The 25,494-nt window shown below is 48.3% G+C and overlaps 1 protein-coding gene across 1 annotated transcript in view; it reads left to right on the top strand.

The window, feature by feature from the left end:
- The window catches only part of kiaa1549la (KIAA1549-like a), a 542,422-nt gene that overhangs the window by 376,287 nt on the left and 140,641 nt on the right, over positions 1–25,494 (top strand). Inside the window, exon 14 of the mRNA XM_070898600.1 lies at positions 6,611–6,795. Coding sequence (XP_070754701.1) covers positions 6,611–6,795 — 185 coding nt within the window. The remainder of the gene's footprint in view (positions 1–6,610; positions 6,796–25,494) is intronic.

The raw sequence follows: 25,494 nt of genomic DNA, 5'->3' as shown, positions 1-25,494 counted from the left end.
ACCTCCATTCATTTCTTTCCAATTTCCTGTTAACCTAAATTGAAATCTCCTACCCCTTGAGGTTCCACGATCTTTTTCCGGTTTCATGACATATTTTCCTCGACCTAAACGCTTTATGAAGATTTTGTGCTGATCCCTCCATTTGTGCTCCGACCACTGTCAAAGCTTTCGAGGGGCAACGCAGCTCCAACGATGTAACGAAGAGAGTAACGATACCACCGAGTGACAGCAGAATGAGGCAGCCTTCAGAGAATGAAAAAAAAACTCCCCTTTAATCACTGCATAACCAAAATCTATTTGGATGGCTTTTGCTGCGTGTATTTGCTGTCTGTGTCAACTTGGCAGTGAAAACATTGCTCAGTGGGGGACTTAATCCAATATTGATTTTCCAAGTATGATGCTACAATTCCCATTGTTTACAATATTTCTTAATCTTTCGGATGAGACGTTAAACCGAGGCCCCATCTGCTCTCCCAGGTGGATGTAAAAGATCCCATGGCACCATTTCAAAGAAGAGCTGGGGCCAATATTTCTCCCTCAATCAACATCACAAAAAAAACAATTATCTGGTCATTATTACATTGCTGTTTGTGGGAGCTTGCTGTGCGCAAATTGGCTGCCGCGTTTCCCATATCACAACAGTGACTACACTTTAAAATGTACTTCATTGGTTGTAAAGCACTTTGGAACGTCCTGAGGTCGTGAAAGGCACTATATAAATGCAGGATCTTTCTTTTCTTTTAGAGGGTCTAAGGCATTGAGACATTTCAACCTCCACCAAAGTTACATTAACATTGATCCACGTAGCAAAACTAAATTAAGCCTGTTGTAATTTAGGAAACACGGCAGCTAGTTTATACACAGCAAGCTCCCACAAACAGCAATGAGATCATCTGTTTATTAGTGACGTTAGTTGAGGGATAAATGTTGGCCCAGGACACTGGGGATAACTCCCCTGTTCTTCTTCGAAAGGTGCCAGGGGATCTTTGACGTCCACCTGAGAGAGCAGACGGAGGCCTCTGTTTAATGTCTCATCCAAAAGATGACACCTCTGACAGTGCAGCACTGCACTGGGAGTGTTAGCCTGGATTATGTGCTCAAGTCTCTGGAGTGGGGCTTGAACTCAAGACCTACTGGGGTAAAAATTGCCCTTGGCCCGAAACAGGGCGCACCGACCATTTTTTAAAGTTTTTCTCCGCCTCAATCCATGGGGGCGAAGATACCGGATAAATTCAACACTTCGTTTTCTTTCTCTCTGTGGTGCAGTTTTCCATTCGGGTGCGGGTAGAAGTGCCCTCGCAGTGGGTTCGGTGCCCTGATCGGGCATCAACGCTGCGCTGATGCGTCACAATCTCTCTCACCTTCAGTTAAAGGGGAGGGCCGCAGCGAGTTCAACCTATGACCTTCTGACCCAGAGGCAAGAGTGCTACCCACTGAGCCACGGCTGATGCTTGTAAAATGGCAGATAGCAGTAGATGGGATGTGCAGGGCAGGGTGAGGCTTCTGTTCAGTAAGTTGAGAACGTTTCACTGATTGGGTTTAAGATGGCCTGAATGGTCTCTGGGCTTACGTAAACTTGAGCTCATCCAAAACTCAGCTGCCCATGTCCTATCTCACACCGAGTCCCGCTCACCCATCACCCCTGTGCTCGCTGACCTACACTGGCTTCCAATTAAGCAGCGCCTCAATTTAAAATTTTCATCCTTATTTTTAAATCCCTCAATAGCCTTGTCCCTCCCAATCTCTGCAATCTCCCCCAGCCCCACAACCCCCCAAGATATCTGCATTCCTCTAATTCTGCCCTCTTGAGCATCCCTGATTACAATCACTCAACCATTGGTGGCCATGCCTTCTGTTGCCTAGGCCCCAAGCTCTGGAACTCCCTCCCCAAACCTCTCCACTTCTCTACTTCTCCTTAAGACGCTCCTTAAAAATACCTCTTTAACCAAGCTTTTGGTCACTTGCGCTAATTTCTACTTCTGCGGCTCGGTGTCAAATGTTTTATCGCATAATACTCCTGTAAAGCACCTTGGGATGTTTCACTATGTTAAAGGTGCTATATAAATACAAGTTGGTGTTGTTGTTTGTGGCGTTAGGTTACTGATGAGTGTGGGATATGAAGGCAGTACGCATAGAAACATAGAAAATAGGTGCAGGAGTAGGCCATTCGGCCCTTCGAGCCTGCACCACCATTCAATATGATCATGGCTGATCATGCAACTTCAGTACCCCATTCCTGCTTTCTCTCCATACCCCTCGATTCCTTTAGCCGTAAGGGCCACATCTAACTCCCTTTTGAATATATCTAACGAACTGGCCTCAACAACTTTCTGTGGTAGAGAATTCCACAGTTCACAATTCTCTGAGTGAAGAAGTTTCTCCTCATCTCAGTCCTAAATGGCTTACCCCTTATCCTTAGACTGTGACCCCTGGTTCTGGATTTCCCCAACATCGGGAACATTTTTCCTGCATCTAACCTGTCCAATCCCGTCAGAATTTTATATGTTTCTATAAGAGCCCCGCTCATTCTTCTAAATTTCAGTGAATATAAGCCTAGTCGATCCAGTCTTTCTTCATATGTCTTGCCATCCCGGGAATCAGTCTGGTGAACGTTCGCTGCACTCCCTCAATAGCAAGAATGTCCTTCCTCAGATTAGGAGACCAAAATTGTACACAATATTCAAGGTGTGGTCTCACCAAGGCCCTGAACAATTGCAGTAAGACCTCCCTGCTCCTATACTCAAATCCTCTCGCTATGAAGGCCAACATGCCATTTGCCTTCTTCACCGCCTGCTATACCTGCATACCAACTTTCAATGACTGATGTATCATGACATCCAGGTCTCGTTGTATCTCCCCTTTTCCTAATCTGTCACCATTCAGAAAATATTCTGCCTTTCTGTTTTTGCCACCAAAGTGGATAACCTCACATTTTTCTGCATTATATTGCATCTGCTATGCATTTGCCCACTCACCGAACCTGTCCAAGCAATCCTGCAGCCTCTTAGCATCCTCCTCACAGCTCACACTGCCACCCAGCTTAGTGTCATCTGCAAACTTGGAGATATTACATTCAACTCCTTCATCTAAATCATTGATGTATATTGTAAATAGCTGGGGTCCCAGCACTGAACCTTGCGGTACCACACCAGTCACTGCCTGCCATTCTGAAAAGGACCCGTTTATTCCTACTCTTTGCTTCCTGTCTGCCAACCAGTTCTCTATCCACGTCAATACATTACCCCCAATACCACGTGCTTTAATTTTGCACACTAATCTCTTGTGTGGGACCTTCTCAAAAGCCTTTTGAAAGTCCAAATATACCACATCCACTGGTTCTCCCTTGTCCACTCTACTAGTTACATCCTCAAAAAATTCTAGAAGATTTGTCAAGCATGATTTCCCTTTCATAAATCCATGCTGACTTGGACCGATCCTGTCACTGCTTTCCAAATGCGCTGCTATTGCATCTTTAATAATTGATTCCAATATTTTCCCCACTACCGATGTCAAGCTAACCGGTCTATAATTCCCTGTTTTCCCTCTCCCTTTTTTAAAAAGTGCGGTTACATTAGCTACCTCCAATCCATAGGAACTGATCCAGAGTCTATAGAATGTTGGAAAATGACTACCAATGCATCCACTATTTCTAGGGCCACTTCCTTAAGTACTCTGAGATGCAGACTATCAGGCCCTGGGGATTTATCGGCCTTCAGTCCGATCAATTTCCCAAACACAATTTTCTAACTAATAAGGATTTCCTTCAGTTCCTCCTTCTCGCTAGACCCTCTGTCCTCTAGTATTTTCGGAAGATTATTTGTATCTTCCTTAGTGAAGATAGAACCAAAGTATTTGTTCAATTGGCCTGCCATTTCTTTGTTCCCCAATATAAATTCGCCTGATTCTGACTGCAAGGGACCTGCATTTGTCTTCTCAAATCTTTTTCTCTTCACATATCGATAGAAGCTTTTGCAGTCAGTTTTTATGTTTCCTGCAAGCTGACTCTCATACTCTATTTTCCCCCTCCGAATTTAAACCCCTTTTCCTCCTCTGCTGAATTCTAAATTTCTCCCAGTCCTCAGGATTGCTGCTTTTTCTGGCCAATTTATATGCCTCTTCCTTGGATTTTACACTATCCCTAATTTCCCTTGTTAGCCACGGTTGAGCCACCTTCCCTGTTTTATTTTTACGCCAGACAGGGATGTACAATTGTTGAAGTTCATCCATGTGATTTTTAAATGTCTGCCATTGCCAATCCACCGTCACTGCTTTAAGTATCATTCGCCAGTCTATCCTAGCCAATTCACGTCTCATACCATTGAAGTTACTTTCTTTAAGTTCAGGACCCTAGTCTCTGAATTAACTGTGTCACTCTCCATCTTAATGAAGAATTCTACCATATTATGGTCACTCTTCCCCAAGTGGCTTCGCACAACAAGATTGTTAATTAATCCTCTCTCATTACACAACAGCCAGTCTAGGATGGCCAGCTCTCTAGTTGTTTTCTCGACATATTGGTCTAGAAACCTATCCCTTATACACTCCAGGAAATCCTCCCACTGTATTGCTACCAGTTTGGTGAGCCCAATCTATATGTAGATTAAAGTCACCCATGATAACTGCTGTACCTTTATTGCACGCATCCCTAATTTCCTGTTTGATGCCATCCCCAACCTCACTATGACTGTTTGGTGGTCTGTACACAACTCCCAATAGTGTTTTCTGCCCTTTGGTGTTCTGCAGCTCTACCCATACAGATTCCACATCATCCAAGCTAATGTCCTTCCTTACTATTGCGTTAATCTCCTCTTTAACCAGCAATGCCACCCCACCTCCTTTTCCCTTCTGTCTATTTTCCCTGAATATTGAATACCCTGGATGTTGAGTTCCCAGCCTTGGTCACCCTGAAGCCATGTCTCCGTAATCCCAATTACATCATATCCGTTAACAGCGATCTGCGCAGTCAAATCATCCACCTTATTACGAATGCTCCTCGCATTGAAACACAACTTGTTTTTTTAATACTCTTTGCCCTTTAACAATTATGTTGTAATGTGGCCCTTTTTGATTTTTGACTTTGATTTCTTTGCCCTCCACTTTTCCTTATCTCCTTTCTACCTTTTGCTTCTGAACCCAGCTCAAATCAACTTCGCAAATCTCCATTATGGTTAAAAATATTTTCCAACACATTTTCTGCAATATTTGTTCAATTCTTGACTAAATTTGAAGTGCATGGGTTTTTCTATTGAAGTAGAAGAGCTGCGTGCAGTTAAGAAGTTTGATCAAAGGGCAGTGAATGTGAGCGTGACAGACAGTCGATATAGATGTGGGAGTTATTGATTACCTTTTGGATTGCAGGACTGTTGATGAGACCAGTAGATCAGGAACGTGTCAAAAGGCGAGATCCTTACATAAAGCGGCAATTCATGCTGTCAGTCAGCCATCTTACCCTTAACACAGTAATCACCAATCCCATTGTATTCGTCAGTATTTAAGGACACACTCCCTGGCGTTCCATTTGCACACAGATAGTCTCTTGTCCCAGGAAAGCTCCAGGGATAGACGTTAACCTCAGTGATGTTACTGTATGAACAATTAGTGTGGCCGTCACAGATTCCTACCGCCATGAGTAAACTCGTTCAAAACAAAACGTTTGTACAATGACTTCGCTGACATCACTTTCTGCCCTGCAGTGCACCTCTGTCGCATTGGGCCAGTGACAACAGAAATTTGCAGCACGGAAGGAGACCATTTCGGCCCATCGTGTCCGCACCGGCCGACAAAGAGCTGTCTAACCTAATCCCATTTTCCCGCTCCTGGTCCGTAGCCCTGTAAGTTACGGCACTTCAAGTGCACATCTAAGTACTTTTTAAAAGTGGTGAGGGTTTCTGCCTCTACCACCCTTTCAGGCAGTGAGTTCCAGACCCCCACCGTCCTCTGGGTGAAAGCATTTCCCCTCAAATCCCCTCTAAACCTCCTACCAATTACTTTAAATCTATGCCCCCTCGTTGTTGACCCCTCTGCTGATGGGAAGTAGGTCCTTCCTATCCACTATATCTAGGCCCCTTATCATTTTATACACCTCAATCAGGTCTCCCCTTAGTCTCCTCTGTTCCAAAGAAAACAACCCCAGCCTATCTAATCTTTCCTCATAGCTAAAATTCTCCCATCCGGGCAACATCCTTGTAAATCTCCTCTGTACCCTTTCTTCCTGTAATGTGGTGACCAGCACTGCACGCAGTACTTTAGCGGTGGCCTAATTAGTATTTTATAAGCTACATAGTATTTACAGCACAGAAACAGGCCATTCGACGTCACTGCTCCATGCCAGTGTTTATGCTCCACATGAGCCTCCTCCCACCCCTCACCCTATCAGCCTATGATGAATCACCTTCTCCAATGAATGAATGAAGCACAATGTTTCTAATGTTAACACCGAATGCGTTGGATGTCCCTGCCACAAGAACGTTTGGACACGTCTCCTTTGCTTGATCATTTTGAGAAGGGGAGGGGTTGTGGGCGAGTGACTTGTGTCTTGTCCTGGTAACCAGTTGTTTTTGTTGCCCCTTGCTGTGCTGTGATCTGACATGCGTTATGTGTCGTGCTCCAGCACCTGTTAGCGATGAGGAGGAGAGCGCCACGCTGTTCGAGCACGTCTCCAAGACGTCGGATGATCCGTTCGACTCGTCCTCGGGCTCGGTGCAGCTCCTCTCGATCAAGCCTCTGAGCGCGCACCCTGGTTACTGCCAGCCCGCCTCAGAACGGAGTCCAGAGACGGCGGCGGTCAATGGAGAGGTAAGTACCACGGTCTCATTCGATTTGAGGACTTCTCGCCGTGAGAGACATAAGAATATAAGAAATAGGAGCAGGAGTAGACCATCTAGCTCCTTGAGCCTGCTCTGCCATTCTATAAGACCATGGCTGATCTGATCCTGGCCTCAACTCCACTTCCCATAACCCTTGACTCCCTTATTGTTCAAAAATCTGTCTATCTCCACCTTAAATATATTCAATGACCCAGACTCCACAGCTGTCTGGGGCAGAGAATTCCACAGATTTACAACCCCTGAGAGAAGAAATGCCTCCTCATCTCATTTCTAAATGGGCGACCCCTTATTCTGAAACTATGCCCCCTAATTCTAGATTCCCCTATGAGTGGAAACATCCTCTCTGCATCTACCCTGTCGAGCCCCCTCAGTATCTTATATGTTTCAATAAGATCACCTCACATTCTTCTGAACTCCAATGAGTATAGACCCAACCTGCTCAACCTTTCTTCATAAGTCAACCCCTTCATCTCGGGAATCAACCTAGGGAACCTCCTCTGAATTGCCTCCAATGCAAGTATATCCTTCCTTAAATAAGGAGACCAAAACTGTACGCAGTACTCCAAGTGTAGCCTCACTAATACCCTGTACAGTTGTAGCAGGACTTCTCTGCTTTTATACTCTATCCCCCTTGCAATAAAGGCCAACATTCCATTTGCCTTCCTGATTACTTGCTGTACCTGCATACTAACCTTTTGTGTTTCATGTACAAGGACTCCCAGGTCCCTCTGTACTGCAGCATTTTGTAATGTCTCTCCATTCAAATAATTATTTGCTTTTTTAACTGACATTTTCAACTATCTTCTCACCTACAAGGTAACTAAGGAATGAAGTGTCAGTCTAATGGAACAACCCCGAACACGTGGGTGCATTCTTAGAATTTGAGTTACGCCAGTTTAAAGTCAATCCAAAAACTCTGTATGCAAAGGGATTGTGAAAATGTGGAATACCTTATCCCAAAAGGCCCTGGATGCAAGAGATGTTTAAAAAGGAGATAGATGCTTACTTGAGAAGGGTCATCAGGGATATGGGAAAAGGGCGGGAAATTGGAATAAAGAGACAGGGCTACCACAGCTCGCAAAATGGTGGAGCACGCCTTGGTTTAACGTCTCATCCGAAAGACACTCTCTCAGCACTGCACTGGGAGTGTCAGTCTAGATTTTGTGCTCAAATATCTGGAGTGGGACTTGAATTCACAACCATATGACTCAGAGGCTCGAGTGCTTTTTAAAAAAAAATTGTTCCTGGATTTGGGCGTTGCTGGCAAGGCCAGCATTTATTGTCCATCCCTAATTGACCCTTGAGAAGGTAGTGGTGAGCCGCCTTCTTAAACCGCTGCAGTCCGTGTGCTGAAGGTGCTCCCAAAGTACTATTAGGACGGAGTTCCAGGATTTTGACCCGGTGACGATGAAGGAACAGCGATATATTTCCAAGTCAGGATGGTGTGTGACTTGGAAGGGAACTTGCAGGTGTTCCCGTGCGCCTGCTGCCCTTGTCCTTCTAGGTGGTAGAGTTCGTGGGTTTGGGAGGTGTTATCAAAGAAGCCTTGGCACATTGCTGCAGTGCATCTTATACATGGTACACACTGCAGCCACGTTGCGTTGGTGGTGGAGAGAGTAAATGTTGAAGGTGGTGGATGGGGTGCCAATCAAGTGGGCTGCTTTCTCCTGGTTGGTGTTGAACTTCTTGAGTGTTGTTGGAGTTGCACTCATCCAGGCAAGTGGAGAGTATTCCATCACACTCCTGATTTGTGACTTGTAGAGGGTGGAAAGGCTTTGGGGAGTCAGGAGGTGAGACACTCGCCACAGAATACTCAGTCTCTGACCTGCTTTTGTTGCCACAATATTTATGTGGCTGGTCCAGTTAAGTTTCTGGTCAATAGAGTAGGTTGTTGGTGAGTAAGTACAGTTTGATAGCACTGTTAACGACACCTTCCATCACTTTGCTGATGATTGAGAGTAGACTGATGGGGTGGTAATTGGCCCGATTGGATTTGTCCTACTTTTTGTGGACAGGACATACCTGGGCAGTTTTCCACATTGTCGGGTAGATGCTAGTGTTCCTGATATCACATGGAGTGAATTGAATTGGTTGAAGACTGGCTATTGTGATGGCGGGTACCTCAGAAGGAGGCCAATATGGCTCATCCACTCGGCACTTCTGACTGAAGTTGGTTCCAAACGTTTCAATCTGTATTTTGCAATTGCGTGCTGGGCTCCGCCATCATTGAGGATGGGGATATTCATGGAGCCTCCTCCTTCCATTAGTTGCTTCATTGTCCTCCACCATTCACGACTGGATGTGGCAGTACTGCAGAGCTTTGATCGGACCCGTTGATTGTGGGATCACTTATCCCTGTCTATAGCATGCTACTTCTGCTGCTTAGCGCCTCATGGATGCCTAGTTTTGAGATGCTAGATCTGTTCTGAATCTATCCCATTTAGCACGGTGGTAGTGCCACACAACACGATGGATGGTATCCTCAGTGTGAAGATAGGATTTCGTCTCCACAAGGACTGTTCGGTGGTGACTGCTACCAATGCTGTCATGCTACCCACTCAGCCAAGGGTGACATGTGCTCATGTGTTGCATAAGTGCACTTTCTTGTGGACGATGCAAGCATGAACAGCAATATTGGGCTTAAACCTATGACCTTCTGACTCAGAGGCAAGAGCGCTATCCACTGAGACACGGCTGACACTTGGTAGTTGTGAAAGAGGAGAGAGAAAATGGCAGGGAGATCGACAGAGACAGTGAGAGAGAGAGAGGCTGACACACAAATCCAGAAAGAGAGAGACAGCAACAGAGAAAAACTGACAATATCGGACCAACTGCCCGATTTAATTTCCACTGAAGTCAATGAAAAGGAAGATCAGGTGGGTGAGTTAGGTTGGCATGATCCCCAATGAATTACTTTTTAAGTGTTATGTAGGAAAATGTAAGGACTTATTAGTGTGCAGCAAAGTCCCACAAACAGCAACAAGATCCAGAACCAGCTAATCTGTTCACCCACTCCCAGGACTTGAGCGCATAAATCTAGGCTGATACCCGAGTGCAGTGTTGAGGGAGCGCTGCGCTGCTGGAGGGTGCCAGTTTTGGATGAGACATTAAACCGAGGCCCTTTCTGCCCTCTCAGGTGGACGTAAAAGATCCCATGGCACTATTTCGAAGAAGAGCAGGGAAGTTGTCCCTGGTGTCCTGGGCCCAATCCCTCAATCAACATAGTAAAAAAACAGATGATCTGGTCATTATCACATTGCTGTTTGTGGGAGCTTGCTGTGCGCAAATTTGCTGCTGCGTTTCCCACATTACAACACTGACCACATGCCAAAAATGTACTTTATTGGCTGTAAAGCGCTTTGAGACATCCGGTGGTCAGGAAAGGCGCTAGGTAAATACAAGTTTTTAACAAAAATCCTAGAGGATTCTGAGATTGTCTACTGCGGTGAATTGGGACCTTCTATAGAAGTTTTATGACTTCTCTAAAAACATGTACATTTCTTATAGGATGATTTCAATTGAAATCCCAGGAGAAATTTTAGTAAGCATTCCTGTCAATTCATGAATCACCAGGTTTTTTCAAAGATATTTTAACTGTGTGTTGACTTGAGTGATGGGGCCATTCCGACACGCATGAGTCATGATAGCTTTAAGCGCAGTTACAGAGCGAGCTGAATTTCTCTTGCTGTCCACATGTGCTGGCAAACTGCATCAGAGCAATGAGTCACTGGCTTTGTCGATGCTGTGAAATGCTATTTTACAATGCTGGTTAAATATTAAGCAGCACATTCAAATCTCTCTGTCTCTCCTGTATCGGTCTCTCATTTTCTGTCTGTCCATCTGTTCCTTTCTTTCTCTGTCTGTCTCTCCATGTCACTTTCTCCTCTTTCTAAATGTGTGTGTATGTGTGTGTGTCTCAGTTGTCTCTCCATCAGTTTTTCTCATCATAGAATCATAGAAATTTACAGCGTGGAAGGAGGCTATTTCGGCCCATCGTGTCCGCGCCGGCCCACAAAGAGCTATCCAGCCTAATCACACTTTCCTGCTCTTGGTCCTTAGCCCTATAGGTTACGACACTTTTAAAATATGGCGAGGGTTTCTGCCTCCACCATCCTTTCAGGCAGTGAGTTCCAGACCCCCACCACTCCCTGGGTGAAGAAATTTCTCCTCAAATCTCCTCTAAACGTCCTACTTTAAATCTATGCCCCCTGGTTGTTGGCCCTCTGCTAAGGGGAATAGGTTCTTCCTATCCACTCTCTTTAGGCCCCTCATAATTTTATACACCTCAATCAGCTTCCTCTGTTGCAAAGAAAATAACCCCAGCCTATCCAATCTTTCCTCATAGTTAAAAGCAACATGCTTATTAATCTCCTCTGTACCCTCTCTAGTGCAATGACATCTTTCCTGTAATGTGGTGATCAGAACTGCACACAGTACTCCAGCTGTGGCCTAACTAGTGTTTTATACAGTTCCCCATCTCTTGTATTCTTTGCCTCGGCTAATAAAGGCAAGTATTCCGTATGCCTTCTTAACCATCTTACCTACCTGGCCTGCTACCTTCAGGGATCTGTGGACCCTCACTCCAACATCTCTTTGTTCCTCTACACTTCTCAGTGCCCTACCATTAATTGTCTCTTTCTTGGCTTGTGTCTCTCCTCTCTCTCTGCCTCTCTCGCTCTCACTCTCTCTCTCTCTGTCACTTTCTCTCTCTCCTTTTTCTGAAGCTGTGTGCCTGTCTCTCTGACATCTCTCTCTCTCTCCCTCAGTTTCTCTCTGTTTCTGTTTCTCCCCTTCTTTGTTCCTCACTCTCTTCTCTCTCTGTCTGTCTCTCTCTCTCTGCCTGTCTCTCTCTCTCTCTGTCTGTATCATTCCCTCCCTGTCTCTCTCTCTCTGCCTATCTCTCTCTCTCTCTCTGTCTGTCTGTCTGTCTCTCTCTCTCTGTCTCTTTCTCTCTGTCTGTGTGTCTCTCTCTGTCTGTCTCTCTCTCTCTGCCTGTGTCTCTCTCTGTCTGTCTCTCTCTCTCTGCCTGCCATTCTGTCTGCCTTTCTGTCTGTCCATCTCTCAGTTTCTCTCTGTCCCTCACTGTCTGCCTGTTTCTCTGTCTGTCTCTCTCCGTGCCTGTCTCTCTCTCTCTCTCTCTCTCTGTCTGTGCCTATCTCTCTCTCCGTGCCTGCCTGACTCTCTGTCTGTCTGTGTCTCTTTCTCTTCTGTCTGTCTATCTCTCTCTCTCTGTCTCTCTCTCTCTGTCTCTCTCTCTCTCTCTCTCTGTCTGTGCCTATCTCTCTCTCTGTGCCTGCCTGACTCTCTCTCTCTCTGTCTGTGTCGCTTTCTCTTCTGTCTGTCTATCTCTCTCTGTCTGTCTCTCTCTCTCTGTCTGTCTCTCTCTCTCTGTCTGTGTGTCTCTCTCTGTCTGTCTGCCTGTCTCGCTGTCTGTTGTCTGTCTTTCCCACTCTCCCTGGCCAAGGCCCTGTCAGTCTATCTGTCTTTCTGGGAGTGAATTGTTCTGGAATGTCAGATTCCTTTGGCCATCACCCTGGTCTCCCTCTCTTTTTCCTCATGGTTTCAGGATGGGTTTTGCTAAGGAGCACACTCATTTCCTCGCTGTAGTTGCCTCTAAAGTATACATGAGCGAGGACAGACCAGGTGAGTGGAAAGGTCAGGACAGGTTGGTCAAGGCCTCCTGGCCCCAAGCATCCAGCAAGCTCCACATTCTGAGACAGAAAAAACTTGTGTTTATATTGTCTACTCGGGTCGCCCCGAAATACTCTCCTGCTCTTCTTCGAATAGTGCCCTCGAATCTTTTACATCCACCTGAGAGGGCAGACGTGGCCTCAGTCTCATCCAAATCATGGCACCTCCGAAAGTACAGCACTCCCTCAGTACTGCACCGAAGCATACACGTCTTTTGACATTTGCGGGACCTTGCTGTGTGAAAAATGCCTGCTCTACTTGCCAACATAAGCCAGTTGAGCTGAAGTTCAGGGTGGGGGTAAGGACCGTTACAGGCGTTTTGCAGCGGCCATGCGGCGGAATCGAGGACCGCTGCGTTGCAGTCCATTGGCCGCCACGTCCCATATTGAGTGCAGGAGTGTTTGGGGCAGTGTCCACTTCCACCCAAACCCCAGACTTACTCTGCGGTATGGGACTTGCGGCTGCAGTGACGTCATTAAAGTGCGCACCGCTGCCGTGCGGCCATGCCACCTATTTCCACTATAAAGCGGTGCGCCTGTATTCTGACAGTGACCCCGCCAGCTTTTTGGGTTGGTGCACTTTGCCGGGCTGCTCCAGAGCGCCAGAAGAGGAGAAAGGAGGTGTGTTGGGGTCGGGTTTTTTTTGGTGCAATCTTTCTCGGATTTCACTGTAGGGATTTGCTAAGCCTGCAATGGTCTTTTGATAACCTTTTGAGAGTTTAGAACAATATTTCACTCTCAGTAATTAGTGGTGGCCTGTGGGCCTCATTCTCTGCTCCACAGAGGCCTCCTAGTGAGGATCGAGCCCGCAGACGGAATGGGCTCAGCGTTGGCAGGGGAACGAACGCCTTGTACACATTGCGAGAGGCATGGAGGCACGCAGGAGAAGGCGGCGCTGTCAGTAACGGGTCCAGAGGCAGTGGGCAAGGGAGGCAGCAGCCATGGCTGCCTAACATGGAGAAGGGCCTGCAGAAGGCCGCAGACCTCAACGCAAAGAGGCTGGCCAGGAGGGAGATGGCGTGAGGAGGAGGGTCAGGTACACTGAACCTCCGCACCATATACTGGGCCAGGAGCCTTGCCAGGAGCAGCCTGCAGAGGCTGAGGAACATCAGCAGGAAAAGGGAGAAGGCGATCAGCCAGCTGGCATGGGAGGGGCCCAGCACAGACCCGAAGGAGGCCCTACAGTCAAAGGGTCTACCGATGTCAGTTTTCCTTCCTGGAGCTCCGTGATGAGCAATGTGACATCCTGGCCCTCAGGTCTGCAGTGGTGGTAGAATTTGTGCCTGGCCGTGAGGATGCTCTCCTTCGGTTTCAGTTGGTTACGAATGAGTTCAATCAGCTGCTCATATGACTTGTCCTTGGCGCTCGCGGATGCTAGCAAATCCCTGACAAGACGGTAAACCTCATCGCCACAACTGGACAGCAATATCGCCTTATGCTTCTCTATCAGTGCGTTCGTGTTCCCTGTCAGGTCGTTTGCTATAAAATAGTGCTCGAGCCTTTCCGTAAAGGCATCCCAGTCATTACCCTCTGTGAAATCCTTTAGCATGCCCAAAGTAGCCATGGTTGCGTGAAGAGCTCGTCTGTGTCCTAGTCGCTAATTTGTGATGTATGTAGCACTCAAATCACTGACTCCACACAGTCTGGTGTTGTAGTAACTGCTGTGACCTTGGTCCTTTATTGTGTAACTCCAGAGTGCCCTTCAGGTGTGGTGGGCAGCCTTTTATACTCTGTCTCGCAGGGTCTCCCACAGTGCATCTTGTGGCGCACCATTGTAACTATACATTTAATGTACATGGACAATACATAACAGGAAGGCTGCTGTGTTCCCTGTGTGGAAGCTGCAGATATCCTTGTCGGACGCCCTTGAGCAGCTTTGGGCCTAGAAGGACCGGCTGCAGACTGGACAACACCCTCCTGGGAGGATTCAGTCTGGCTTTGCTTGGGCGAGCTCATGCATGGAGGCACTGGCGGAGTGACAGGTCTGGGCCCAGGAATGCTACGAGATGGAGGGAGCGCATCATCCGAGTCCTGGCGCGAGGAACCTGAGTCGCTCACCAGGGGTGGCACAATACCACCACCAGCAATCTGAGGGAGCTCAGGTCGGTGCTGTAGTGTCACACCAGAAGATCTCCTGTGGACCCAGCCATGAAGGCAACACTGAGGTGTCGGGTGGCATTGAGCTTAGACTGCATGGGAGTAGCCGGAGTCTCAAAGCCACCAGATATGACAGCACTTACTTAGACGCTCCGTCAACTCTTGCAGAGCCATGGCCATCCACTCCAAAGCTACACCGATATGCTCGTTCACTTGCGCTTGTGCTGCAATGGCATCACCTACAGATTGCAGCCTCACAGCTGGATCCGCTCGGTCTCTCTGGGAGTCCACCATCGCCTGCACACTGGCAATGATGGGCTCCATGGTGTGCGCAGAGCTGTCGACAATGCGGGAGGCGGATTCCTCCACGCTCCTCTCCACTTCCAACAGCCTCTCCAGCACCCTTGTCAGTGCCCCCAACATCTGGGAATGTATGGCCTCCACCCTTCTCTCATAAGCCCCAACATCGATGGGCTTGTCTGAGTCCTCCTCAGCAAAATTCTGGTGCCGTCTCGCCCCCCAGGGTGTCAGAAGGCTGGAGCCCTCAATGTCCTCGATGCTGTCATGAGGCATTTTGTTACTGCTGTCCTCAAGGGTGTCATCGAGGTCTGGCACTGTTCTGACAGGTGGTGCCTCTCTGTCTGCTGTGCTGCCACTCGGTTCTGGGTTTGACTCCAGGCCTGGCGCTGGTCTGACAGGTGCTGCCTCTCAGTCTCCTGTGCTGCCATTCGGCCTCTCATCTGTAAGCATCAATAGGAAAAGGGCTGCCGTGAGAGGGAGGTGGGGATTGACGCATGGAGGCTGCAACTAGCAGACTTTTAGAAGGAAAGGCGCAGTAGGCGCTGGCGCATTCAGGGAGAGATAGCATTAAAGGAGGGCTTTCAATTACCCACATCGGCATCGCCAGTACCGGTGGCCACAGGGAAGGCAGCATGTCTGCTGACGAGCGCCTCGGACCTCGCGTCCAAGGGTGTGAGGATTTAGACGTCGGGCTCACCACCACCAGTCCTCCTTTGCTCCATCCTGTTGTGTGCAATTTTGTCCTGCAAAACATAGAGTGGTTGGTGAGTATCACTGTGATGACGCATCAGAAACGAGTACACAAGTGTGTCCCTGACATGCAGCTGTACCTGTGAGATGAGAGGGAGTCTTCATTGCGCAAACCCACACATACCGAGGCCTCAACAATGAAATGCTGCTTCAGTGACTATACAGTGAAGGTAGGAAATAAGAGAAGGATGAAGGAGATTCAAGGTCAGCAGTTGATGGAACAGGTACTCACTTTCATCAGACGGATGATGTCGTTCAGCCGTTTTCTGCACTGCGTGGCGTTGCGGTTATGAATGGAGGTCCCAGAGACCTCCGCAGCAATCTCCCTCCAGGAATTGGTAAACACCTCGCGAGTGGGTGTCACCGCGTCTGGGTACAGGACTCGTCTCATTCCCTCCACAGCCTGCATCAGGGTCTTCAGCTCGGCATCGGAAAATCGGCTTGCTCTTCTTGGTCCAGCAGCAGCAGCCATCCTTGAACACAGCTCCTTCCCTCCTCAGGGCCTAGCTGCAAAGCCCGGCCTTTAAGAAGGCCAGGGAGAAGCTGGCTCGTGAGGTTCAAATGACCAGAAGGGTGAATTTCCCCATGGTACATCCGCTCCAATCGACCTGCCCATACCGCTGAAAACTCCCGATCCCCGACGGTTATTACTGCCGGATGCCATTTTTTGAAAACAAAAATATGAACATTGATCGAGTGGCCGCCGCAAGTATAGTGCCAGTAATGACGCAGAATAGACGGAAGGTGCGGCAGGTTTGTGGAGGGCCTGAATTTCGGCTCCAGTGACTTTTTAATTCAGTCATTAATTGTATTTGAGGAGCTTTGCAATGTCTCAAGGAGGAAGAAAGAAAGATTTTGCATTCCTATGCACAATCTCAGGATGTCCCAAAATGCTTCACAGCGAATGAAGTGTAGTCATTGTTGTAATGTGGTAGCCAATTTGTGCACAGCAAGCTCCCACAAACAGCAATGTGATGATAATGACCAGATAAACTGTTTTTGTTATGTTGATTGAGGGATAAATATTGGCCAGGACACCCTGCTCTTCCTCGAAATAGTGGCATGGGAACTTTTACACCCACCTGAGGGGGCAGACAGGGCCTCGGTTTAATATCTGATCCAAAAAATGGCACCTCCAGCAGTGCAGCTCTCCCTCAGCACTGCACTAGGAGTGTCAACCTCAATTTATGTGCTTAAGTCCCTGGATTGGGACTTGAACCCACAACCTTCTGACTCAGAGGTAAGAGTGCTGCCCACTGAGCCACAGCTGCCATACTTGGTAAGGTGCTGTATAAATGCAACTTCTTGCTGATGGTGCAAGCACGACCAGCCGTGCGTTCTTGCAGTAAATCTGCAGGATTCCTTTTTGAAGCAAAAATTAGCCAGCAAGTAACTTAATTAAAAAAGTACGGTGTAACCCTGCTGATGTGACCGGTGCTTACGGCAAAGCGCTTTATAGGTTTTAAAACCTTCTGACACCGGGCAGAATTACAGCAACATTGATTTGAATTATTGACGGCAGCTTTCTTCACCACTTCGGACAGAACTGATCGTAAAATGAAGGAAACAAAATAAATTCAATACCTCTTGAAATCTCAGCAGAATTTTGCACCAAAGCTTTTTTTTGGACTTGTTGTAGAGCGCATTGAATTAATATTTATTATGCGGGCGAGAGGGACAAATCATCAATCGGCTACATCAGTTACGCCAGGAATGTTCAAGCTTAATCATGAGCTTTCTTTTTTCCAATAAGAAGCAGAGCCGTAATCGGGCAGGAGCTTTCATTCACTCCCTCCACCACCGGTGCACCGTGGCTGCAGTGTGCACCATCTACAAGATGCACTGCAGCAACTCACCAAGGATTCTTTGACAGCATCTCCCAAACCCGTGACCTCTGCCACAGAAGGACAAGGGCAGCAGCAACACCACCACCTCCACGTTCCCCTCCAAGCCACACGCCATCCTGACTTGGAAATATATCGGCCATTCCTTCATCGTCGCTGGGTAAAAATCCTGGAACTCCCTCCCTAACAGCACTGTGGGAGCACCTTCACCACATGGACTGCAGCGGTTTAAGAAGGCAGCTCACCACCACCTTCCCAAGGGGCAGTTAGGGGATGGACAATGAATGCTGGCCTGGCCAGTGACGCCCACATCCCGTGAATGATTTAAGTCTTTGCTGGATGCTGGCGGGATACAGATGTTGTTTGGACGAGTCTCGGTTAATTGTCATTGAAGATACTCATGTGAAGCTGGTTGCCAGATGTTCTGCAGCCTTTTAGCATTGTTATTATTAATAAAACCTAGCAGGTTTTGGTTTCACTCTGTGAGCAAGAGGGCAGTTTTCTAACTGCCGTCGTTAATTTCTGTTACACAGTGTGCAGAATTTATAACGGACACATTGCTCCCCCCCGCTCTGTGATAGTTAATCAAACCCAGTGCACTTCACAGTCTGCACTCCTTTTTATTTAGAATCCATTGCTGACTGTCTTTCCATGGCATTGCTCCTCGATAACCTGGTGTCTGTGGCATTGTCGCAGTGTTTGAACTCTTTACCTGGCGGCTCAATGCTTAAATACTCTGCGGCGGATTTTGCGGTCCTCTCTGCTCCGTTATTCGACCCGGAGCGGTGGCAATGCGGCGGTGAGGAGTTTTGTCCGCGCGGTCAGCCTCCAGCGCCCCGCAGCGATCCTCTGGTCCGGTTTTGCGGCAACGCGGAGCAGAACCGTCCGGAAGAGCTGCGGCCGGTGTGCAACACCCTTGGTTGTGACACTGGCGTGAGTTTTGACTTCAGCCCGACCTGTACGCCCCGCAGCATCGCCTCACAGTGAACGCCTGGGAATTCAGGTATGTCCAACCATCCCGACAGCGGAGAGGTAAGTAACGGACTCCTGAGGTAAGTGTGATTGTTTTTTCTTCTAATTTTGTTTGCAATTTATATTGTGGTGCCGTGGGCAATGCTTTGGGATTGTTTTAGTGGCTTTTGTAAAAGTTTTTTCTCTTCCCTCCCCCCCCCCCCCCACCCCCACTGGTGTCTCTCGGAGCGCTCCCGATCCTGCTCTTTAGCTCGGGAGTTTCCCATGCTAATGCCCACGAGAGGTGTACAATGCCTCCCTTAGCGTTGCTCCCCTTGACTCAGGGCTCAGCTGCCCAATGTTACTGACTGAGGTGCAAAGTGTTCGCGGGTGCAAACCCTGCCACCCCACCGCTATTACCGCCCCGAAATCATCAAAGCAGAAAATCCAGATCGAGTTTGAGCGGCGGCTAAAAGAGAGCTGAGAGGAGAAGGCCCAGAACACAGGTGGAGCTGAGCGGGAGCGGAAGCAGCGGGACCGACAGCAGTTAAAGAGAGCTGAACAGCGAGTTCAAAAAGCAGAAAACAAAGAGTGACGTCACAGGACAGCAGGTAGGTGATTGGCTGGTGAGTATTACAGCTTTTTTGTTCGCTCGGTTAGGTAAGTGAATTGGGAACTGGGAGCGTATGAACTGCTATTACTTTATTGAATTAATAACTTAAACTAAATTAACTAATTAAAACTAAAAGTAAAATAATTGTTTGAATAAATACTGCAACGAATTATATAAATAAAGTAAGGTTGATAAGTGGTGTATCGTCACTGCAGCATGTGGGAGATGGTGGAGACCAATGAGATCCCAAGAAACCACATCTGCAGTAAGTGCCTGCAGCTCGAGGAACTTTGACTCAGAATTGTTGAGCTGGAGTCCGAGCTGCAGACATTGCGATGCATCAGGGACGGGGAGAGCTACCTGGCCACTTAGCTCCAGAAGGCAGTCACACCCCTTAGGTTAAGTAGTACTTTAGAGTTAATCAGTGGTCAGGGACAGGATGGTGTGACTGCGAGTCAGGAAGGTATGGGAATCCAGTATGAAATGATGGAGGAGCCTCAGCCCTTGACCCTGTCCAACAGGAAGAGGTACTTGCTCCCTTTATGGATGATGAAAAGGACTGCAGGGAGGAAAGGCAAACTGACCATGGCACCGTGGTACAGGGGGCCATCCAAGTGGGGGGAGAAGGAAGGAATGTGGTAGTGGTAGGCGACAGTATAGTCAGGGGGATAGATACTGTTCTCTGCAGCCGTGATAGGGAGTTCCGGGCCAGAGTTAAGGATATCTCCTCATGGCTGGAGAAGAACTTGGAGTGGGAGGGGGAGGATCCAGTTGTTATGATCCATGTAGGAATTGTCATGTATTTCACCATCTTGCAATGACTATAAGTATGTAACTGTAACTCACGCATACTGTACCTGTACCTTTGTAATGCACACCCTGACCACAGGAAGTGAGCTCCTCACCTGGGCTTCCAGGTATAAAAGGGGAGGTCCCACCCAGGATCAACACTCTTCAGTCCTGGAAATAAAGTGAAGGTCACAGAGTGACCGTGTCTGATATATCCATGCCTCATGTGAGTTTGTAACAAGGTGCAGAGACACTACATCTGGCGACGAGAATCGGGAATCACCGAACCACGAGGATGACTACCGGTGGCACAGAGGAACGTTACTGTGTGGGTGAGGACTGGGACGACTTTGTGGAAAGACTCCAGCAGAGCTTCGTCACAAAGGACTGGCTGGAAGAGGCAGCGGCTGACAAGTGGAGAGCGCATCTACTGACCAGCTGTGGTCCACAGACGTATGCGCTGATGAAAGACCTGCTTGCACCCCAAAAGCCAGCGGACAAGTCCTTCGAAGAGCTCAGCCAGCTGATGAGTGAGCATCTCAAGCCGGCAAGTAACGTACACATGGCCCAGCACTGGTTCTACTCTCACCGGCATCGGGAGGATCAAAACATCTTGGACTTCGTGGCGGAACTGCGGCGGTTGTCCAGTCTCTGTAAGTTCTCTGATGCCTGCAGCGGGGAGATGTTAAGGGACTTTTTCATCGAGGGCATTAATCATGCCAGCATTTTCAGGAAGCTCATAAAGACTAAAGAATTGACTTTAGAAGGGGCGGCGTTGATAGCTCAGACCTTTATGGCGGAGGAAGAGGAGACCAAGCTAATCTACGTATACAGCCCTGGTTTTAAAGTTGCGTTGAACCAGAGAATCAATGTTATAAAAATGACACAGAACTCCACAGGCAGGCAAGGGCAATTTGACACCATCCAGGCAGGCAGGCAAGGGCAATTCGACACCAGCCAGGCAGCAACAAGCTCCTGGCAACAGGGACAATGGAAAGGGGATTGGCAATTCACGCCATCACGAGGAACAAAACATCCTGTGATTAACAATTAACACTCCCCATCAGAAGGCTTAGAAACAGCCAAAAGGGCCATCATGGATGAACTCTCCGTCCAAGCCGACTGCCTGTTATGGGGCAGCTGGGTAGTCATGCCCCAGAAAGGAAGGGAAGCATTCATCAGAGAACGCCACAGCGAGCACTCTGGCATCGTATTAATGAAGGCCATTGCCCAGTCACACGTGTGGTGGCCGGGAAGTGACTCAGACCTGGAACACTGGGTTCGCAGGTGCACGACGTGTGCCCAGCTGGGCAATGTCCCCAGGGAGGCCCCACAGCCTGTGGCCCTGGCCCACGAGGCCATGGTCACATATTCACGTGGACTATGCAGGCCCATTCATGGGAAAAATGTTCCTGATCGTTGTCGATGCATACTCGAAGTGGATCGAGTGCATCATATTGAACTCGAGCACGACATCCATCACTGTGGAGAGTCTGCGTACAGTTTTCGCGACCCACGGCTTGCCGGACATCCTGGTCAGCGATAATGGCCCGTGTTTTACCAGCCATGAATTCCAGGAGTTTATGTCGGGCAATGGGATCAAGCACGTTCAGACAGTGCCGTTCCAGCCGGCCTCCAATGACCAGGCGGAATGGGTGGTCCAAGTCATAAAGCAGGACATGCTATGCATCCAAGGATCCTCCCTTCAGTACCGCCTATCGCGCCTCCAGCTGGTCGACAGGTCCCGGCCGCACTCACTCACGGGAGTCCCGCCAGCGCAACTCCTCATCAAACGCATGCTCAAGACGCAGCTGTCCCTCATTCACCCAGTCCTGGCAGACATTGTTGAGGGCAAGCGCCAGTCCCAAACCGAGCTCCATGATCGAGGCTCAAGGGGGAGGTGTATAGAAATAGATGACCCGGTATTTGTTCTTAACCATGCTTTGGGACCTAAATGGCTTGAGGGCACCGTAATTGGCAAAGAAGGAAACATGGTGGTCAGACTAAACAACGGGCAGATATGCCACAAACACTTGGACCAAGTAAAGACAAGGTTCAGTGCAGGCACGGAGGAACCGGAAGAAGAACATGATGAGATAGCACCCACACCACTGCCAGCGCACGAGCAACAAAGACAGCCCTCAGCATGCACAGTCCCTGAGGCCAGCCTGGACAGGCCGGAATCACCTCAAGTGACAAAGACGCGTGCCGAGGCTCAGCCACCAGAGCCACAACTGCGGTGTTCCACGAGAGAGCGCCGACCACCCGATAGACTTAACCTTTGAAACTAAAAGACCTAAGGGGGAGGTGATGTCATGTATTTCACCATCTTGCAATGACAATAAGTATGTAACTGTAACTCATGCATACTGTACCTGTATCCTTGTAATGCACACCCTGACCACAGGGAGTGAGCTCCTCACCTGGGCTTCCAGGTATAAAATGGGAGGTCCCACCCAGGATCAACACTCTTCAGTCCTGGAAATAAAGTGAAGGTCACAGAGTGACCGTGTCTGATATATCCATGCCTCGTGTGAGTTTGTAACAAGGTGCAGAGACACTACAGGAATCAACGTAGGTAGATCGAGGAATGAGGTTCTGCTGACGGCGCTTGAGGAGATGGAGCCAAATTAAAAATCAGTACCTCAAAGGTAATAATCTCAGGATTGTTACCTGAGCCAAGTGCAAATTGACATAGAGACAAACAAATTAGAGGTTTAAATGCGTGGCTCAGAAAGAGGTGTGGTTGGAAGGGGTTTCAGTTCATGGGGCACTGGCACCAGTACTGGGGAAAGAGGCAGCTGGTCCGTTGGGATGGGCTCCACTTAAACCGGGCTGGGACCAGTGACCTGGCAATTGGAATAATAGGGTAGGTGAAAGTACATTTAAAAGCAGCAAAAGAAATGCCAAGGCTCTAGAGCAGAGTAGAATTTTGGGTAAAAATAAGCAGAGTGGGTCAGGAAGTAACAGAGAGTAACAACGGTAACGGGGCATCAGTGACTAAGGCGATATCAGGAAAAAATAGAAATAAGTCAAAGCTAAGGGCACTATACCTGAATGTGCGAAGCATTCACAACAAAATAGATGAATTAATAGCGCAGATAGAAATTAATAGGTTTGATCGAAGGACCAAGGTTGGGAACTAAATATTCCCAGATACTTAACTTTTAGAAGAGATAGGCAAAATGAAAAAGGAGGAGGGGTAGCCCTGATAACAAGGGATGAGATAAAGACAGTAGCGAGAAAGGATCTTAGCTCGGAAAATCAAGAAGTAGAATCAGTTTCGGTGGAGCTAAGAAACAGCAAGGGGCAGAAAACATTGGTGGGAGTTTATAGGCCCCCAAATACTAGTAGTAATGTAGGGCAGCGTATGAATCAGGAAATTAAAGGTGCATGTAACAAAGATAATACAGTAATCTACATATAGGACCGGATTTTCCCGAGGTTTGTGACCGGGTTTTCGCTGCAATTTGACCCTCCGCAGCAAAGCCCAGGCGGGATCCTCGGCCCTTTGTTTGTGGCGGCGATGGGACGCACCACCAGGGAGAGGAGCGTCGACGTGCAACGCTGCGGATTGCCTTACCGTCGGACTTTTGGCTCTCTCCCGACCCGTACGCCATGCCCAGAATACCGACAGGTCAAACCTGTCGGTGCAGCCCTGCCAACAACGGTAAGTATGAAAACCTGCAAAAAAAGGTAAGTTAAAGTTTTTATTTTAAAATTTTTTTTCAGTGATTCGATAGGTAAGTGTCTTGTAAATGTTTTGGGAAATTTTTTTTCCCCCCTTCCAAGGCCTCTCTCACAGCGCTCCTGGCCCCGGACTAAATTTGGCGAAACTCGTGCTTTTGCTCCGCGAATCCTCGTGCAACATTCCCCCCCCCCACCCCTTACCGACCTTGCACAAATGTAAAACCAGAAAGTTCGGACGGAAAACGGTAGTGCAACGTAAACGTTAAGTTTCACGCATTGCTACCGTGTTCCCCGAAAAATCTGAAAGTCAACATCCGGCAATTCGATTGGGCAAACCAAATTTGCAGGAATAGTGTGGAGGACGAGTTCATGGAATATATACACGATAATTTTCTAGATCAGAATGTTGAGGAACCAACTAGGGAAATGGCTATTTTAGATCTTGTATTGTGGAATGAGAAAGGGTTAATTAATAACCTTGTAGTAAAGGGGCCTTTAGGGAAGAGTGACCATAATAATTATATCAGAAACTAGGGTCTTAAATCTAAACAAAGCAAACTACATAGGTATGAGGAGCAAGTTGGTGAAGGTAGATTGGGAAATTACATTAAAAGGTATGGCGGTCATCATCATAGGCAGCCCCTCGAAATTGAGGATGGCTTGCTTCCACTATAAAAATGAGTTCTTAGGTGACTGAACAGTCAAATACGGGACTTACAGTCTCTGTCACAGGTGGAACAGACAGTCGTTGAAGGAAAGGGTGGGTGGGACTGGTTTGCCGCACTGCCTGCGCTTAGTTTCTGCATGCTCTCGGCGATGGGACTCAAGGTGCTCAGTGACCTCCCAGATGCACTTCCTCCACTTAGGGCGGTCTTTGGCCAGGGATTCCCAGGTGTCGGTGGGGATGCTGCACTTTATCAAGGAGGCTTTGAGGGTGTCCGTGAAACGTTTCCTCTGCCCACCTTGGGCTCACTTGCCGTGTAGGAATTCCGAGTAGAGAGTTTGCTTTGGGAGTCTTGTGTCAGGCATGCAAACAATGTGGCCCACCCAGCGGAGCTGGTCGAGTGTGCTCAGTGCTTCGATGCTGGAGATGTTGGCCTGGTCGAGGACACTAACGTTGGTGCATCTGTCCTCCCAGAGGATTTGCAGGATCTTGCGGAGACATCGTTGGTGGTATTTCTCCAGCGATTTGAGGTGTCTACTGTATATGATCCACGTCTCTGAGTCATACAGGAGGGTGGGTATCACGACAGCCTGTAGACCATGAACTTGGTGGCAGATTTGAGGGCCTGATGTTCGAACACTCTTTTCCTCAGGCAGCTGAAGGTTGCGCTGGTGCACTGGAGGTAGTGTTGAATCTCGTTGTCGATGTCTGTCCTTGTTGATAAGAGGCTCCCGAAGTATGGAAAGTGGTCCACATTGTCCAGGGCCACGCCGTGGATCTTGAGGACTGTGGGGGGTGGGGGGGGGGGTCAAACTGGTGGAGGACTTTTGCCTTACGGATGTTTAGTGTAAGGCCTATGCTTTCGTATGCCTCAGTGAAGATGTTGACTATGATTTGGAGTTCAGTCTCTGAATATGCGCAGACCCATGCATCTTCTGAATACTGTAAGTTGGACGACAGAGGTTGCGACGGTCTTGGATCTGGCCTGGAGATGACGAATGTTGAACAGGTTCCCACTGGTTCTATAGTTTAGTTCCACTCCAGCGGGGAGCTTGTTGAGTGTGAGGTGGAGCATTGCAGCGAGGAAGATCGAGAAGAGGGTTGGCGCAATAACGCAGCCCTGCTTGATCACTGTCCGGATGTGGATTGAGTCTGTAATGGATCCATTTGTCAAGATTACGGCTTGCACGTCGCCATGGAGCAGGCGGAAAATGGTGACAAACTTTTGAGGGCAGTCGAAACAGAGGAGGACGCTCCATAGTCCCTCGTGGTTGACAGT

The sequence above is a fragment of the Pristiophorus japonicus genome, chromosome 14 (assembly GCF_044704955.1).
Source record: "Pristiophorus japonicus isolate sPriJap1 chromosome 14, sPriJap1.hap1, whole genome shotgun sequence".
In the NCBI taxonomy this organism is placed as follows: domain Eukaryota; kingdom Metazoa; phylum Chordata; class Chondrichthyes; family Pristiophoridae; genus Pristiophorus; species Pristiophorus japonicus.
This window is presented reverse-complemented; position numbering and strand designations above follow the sequence as displayed.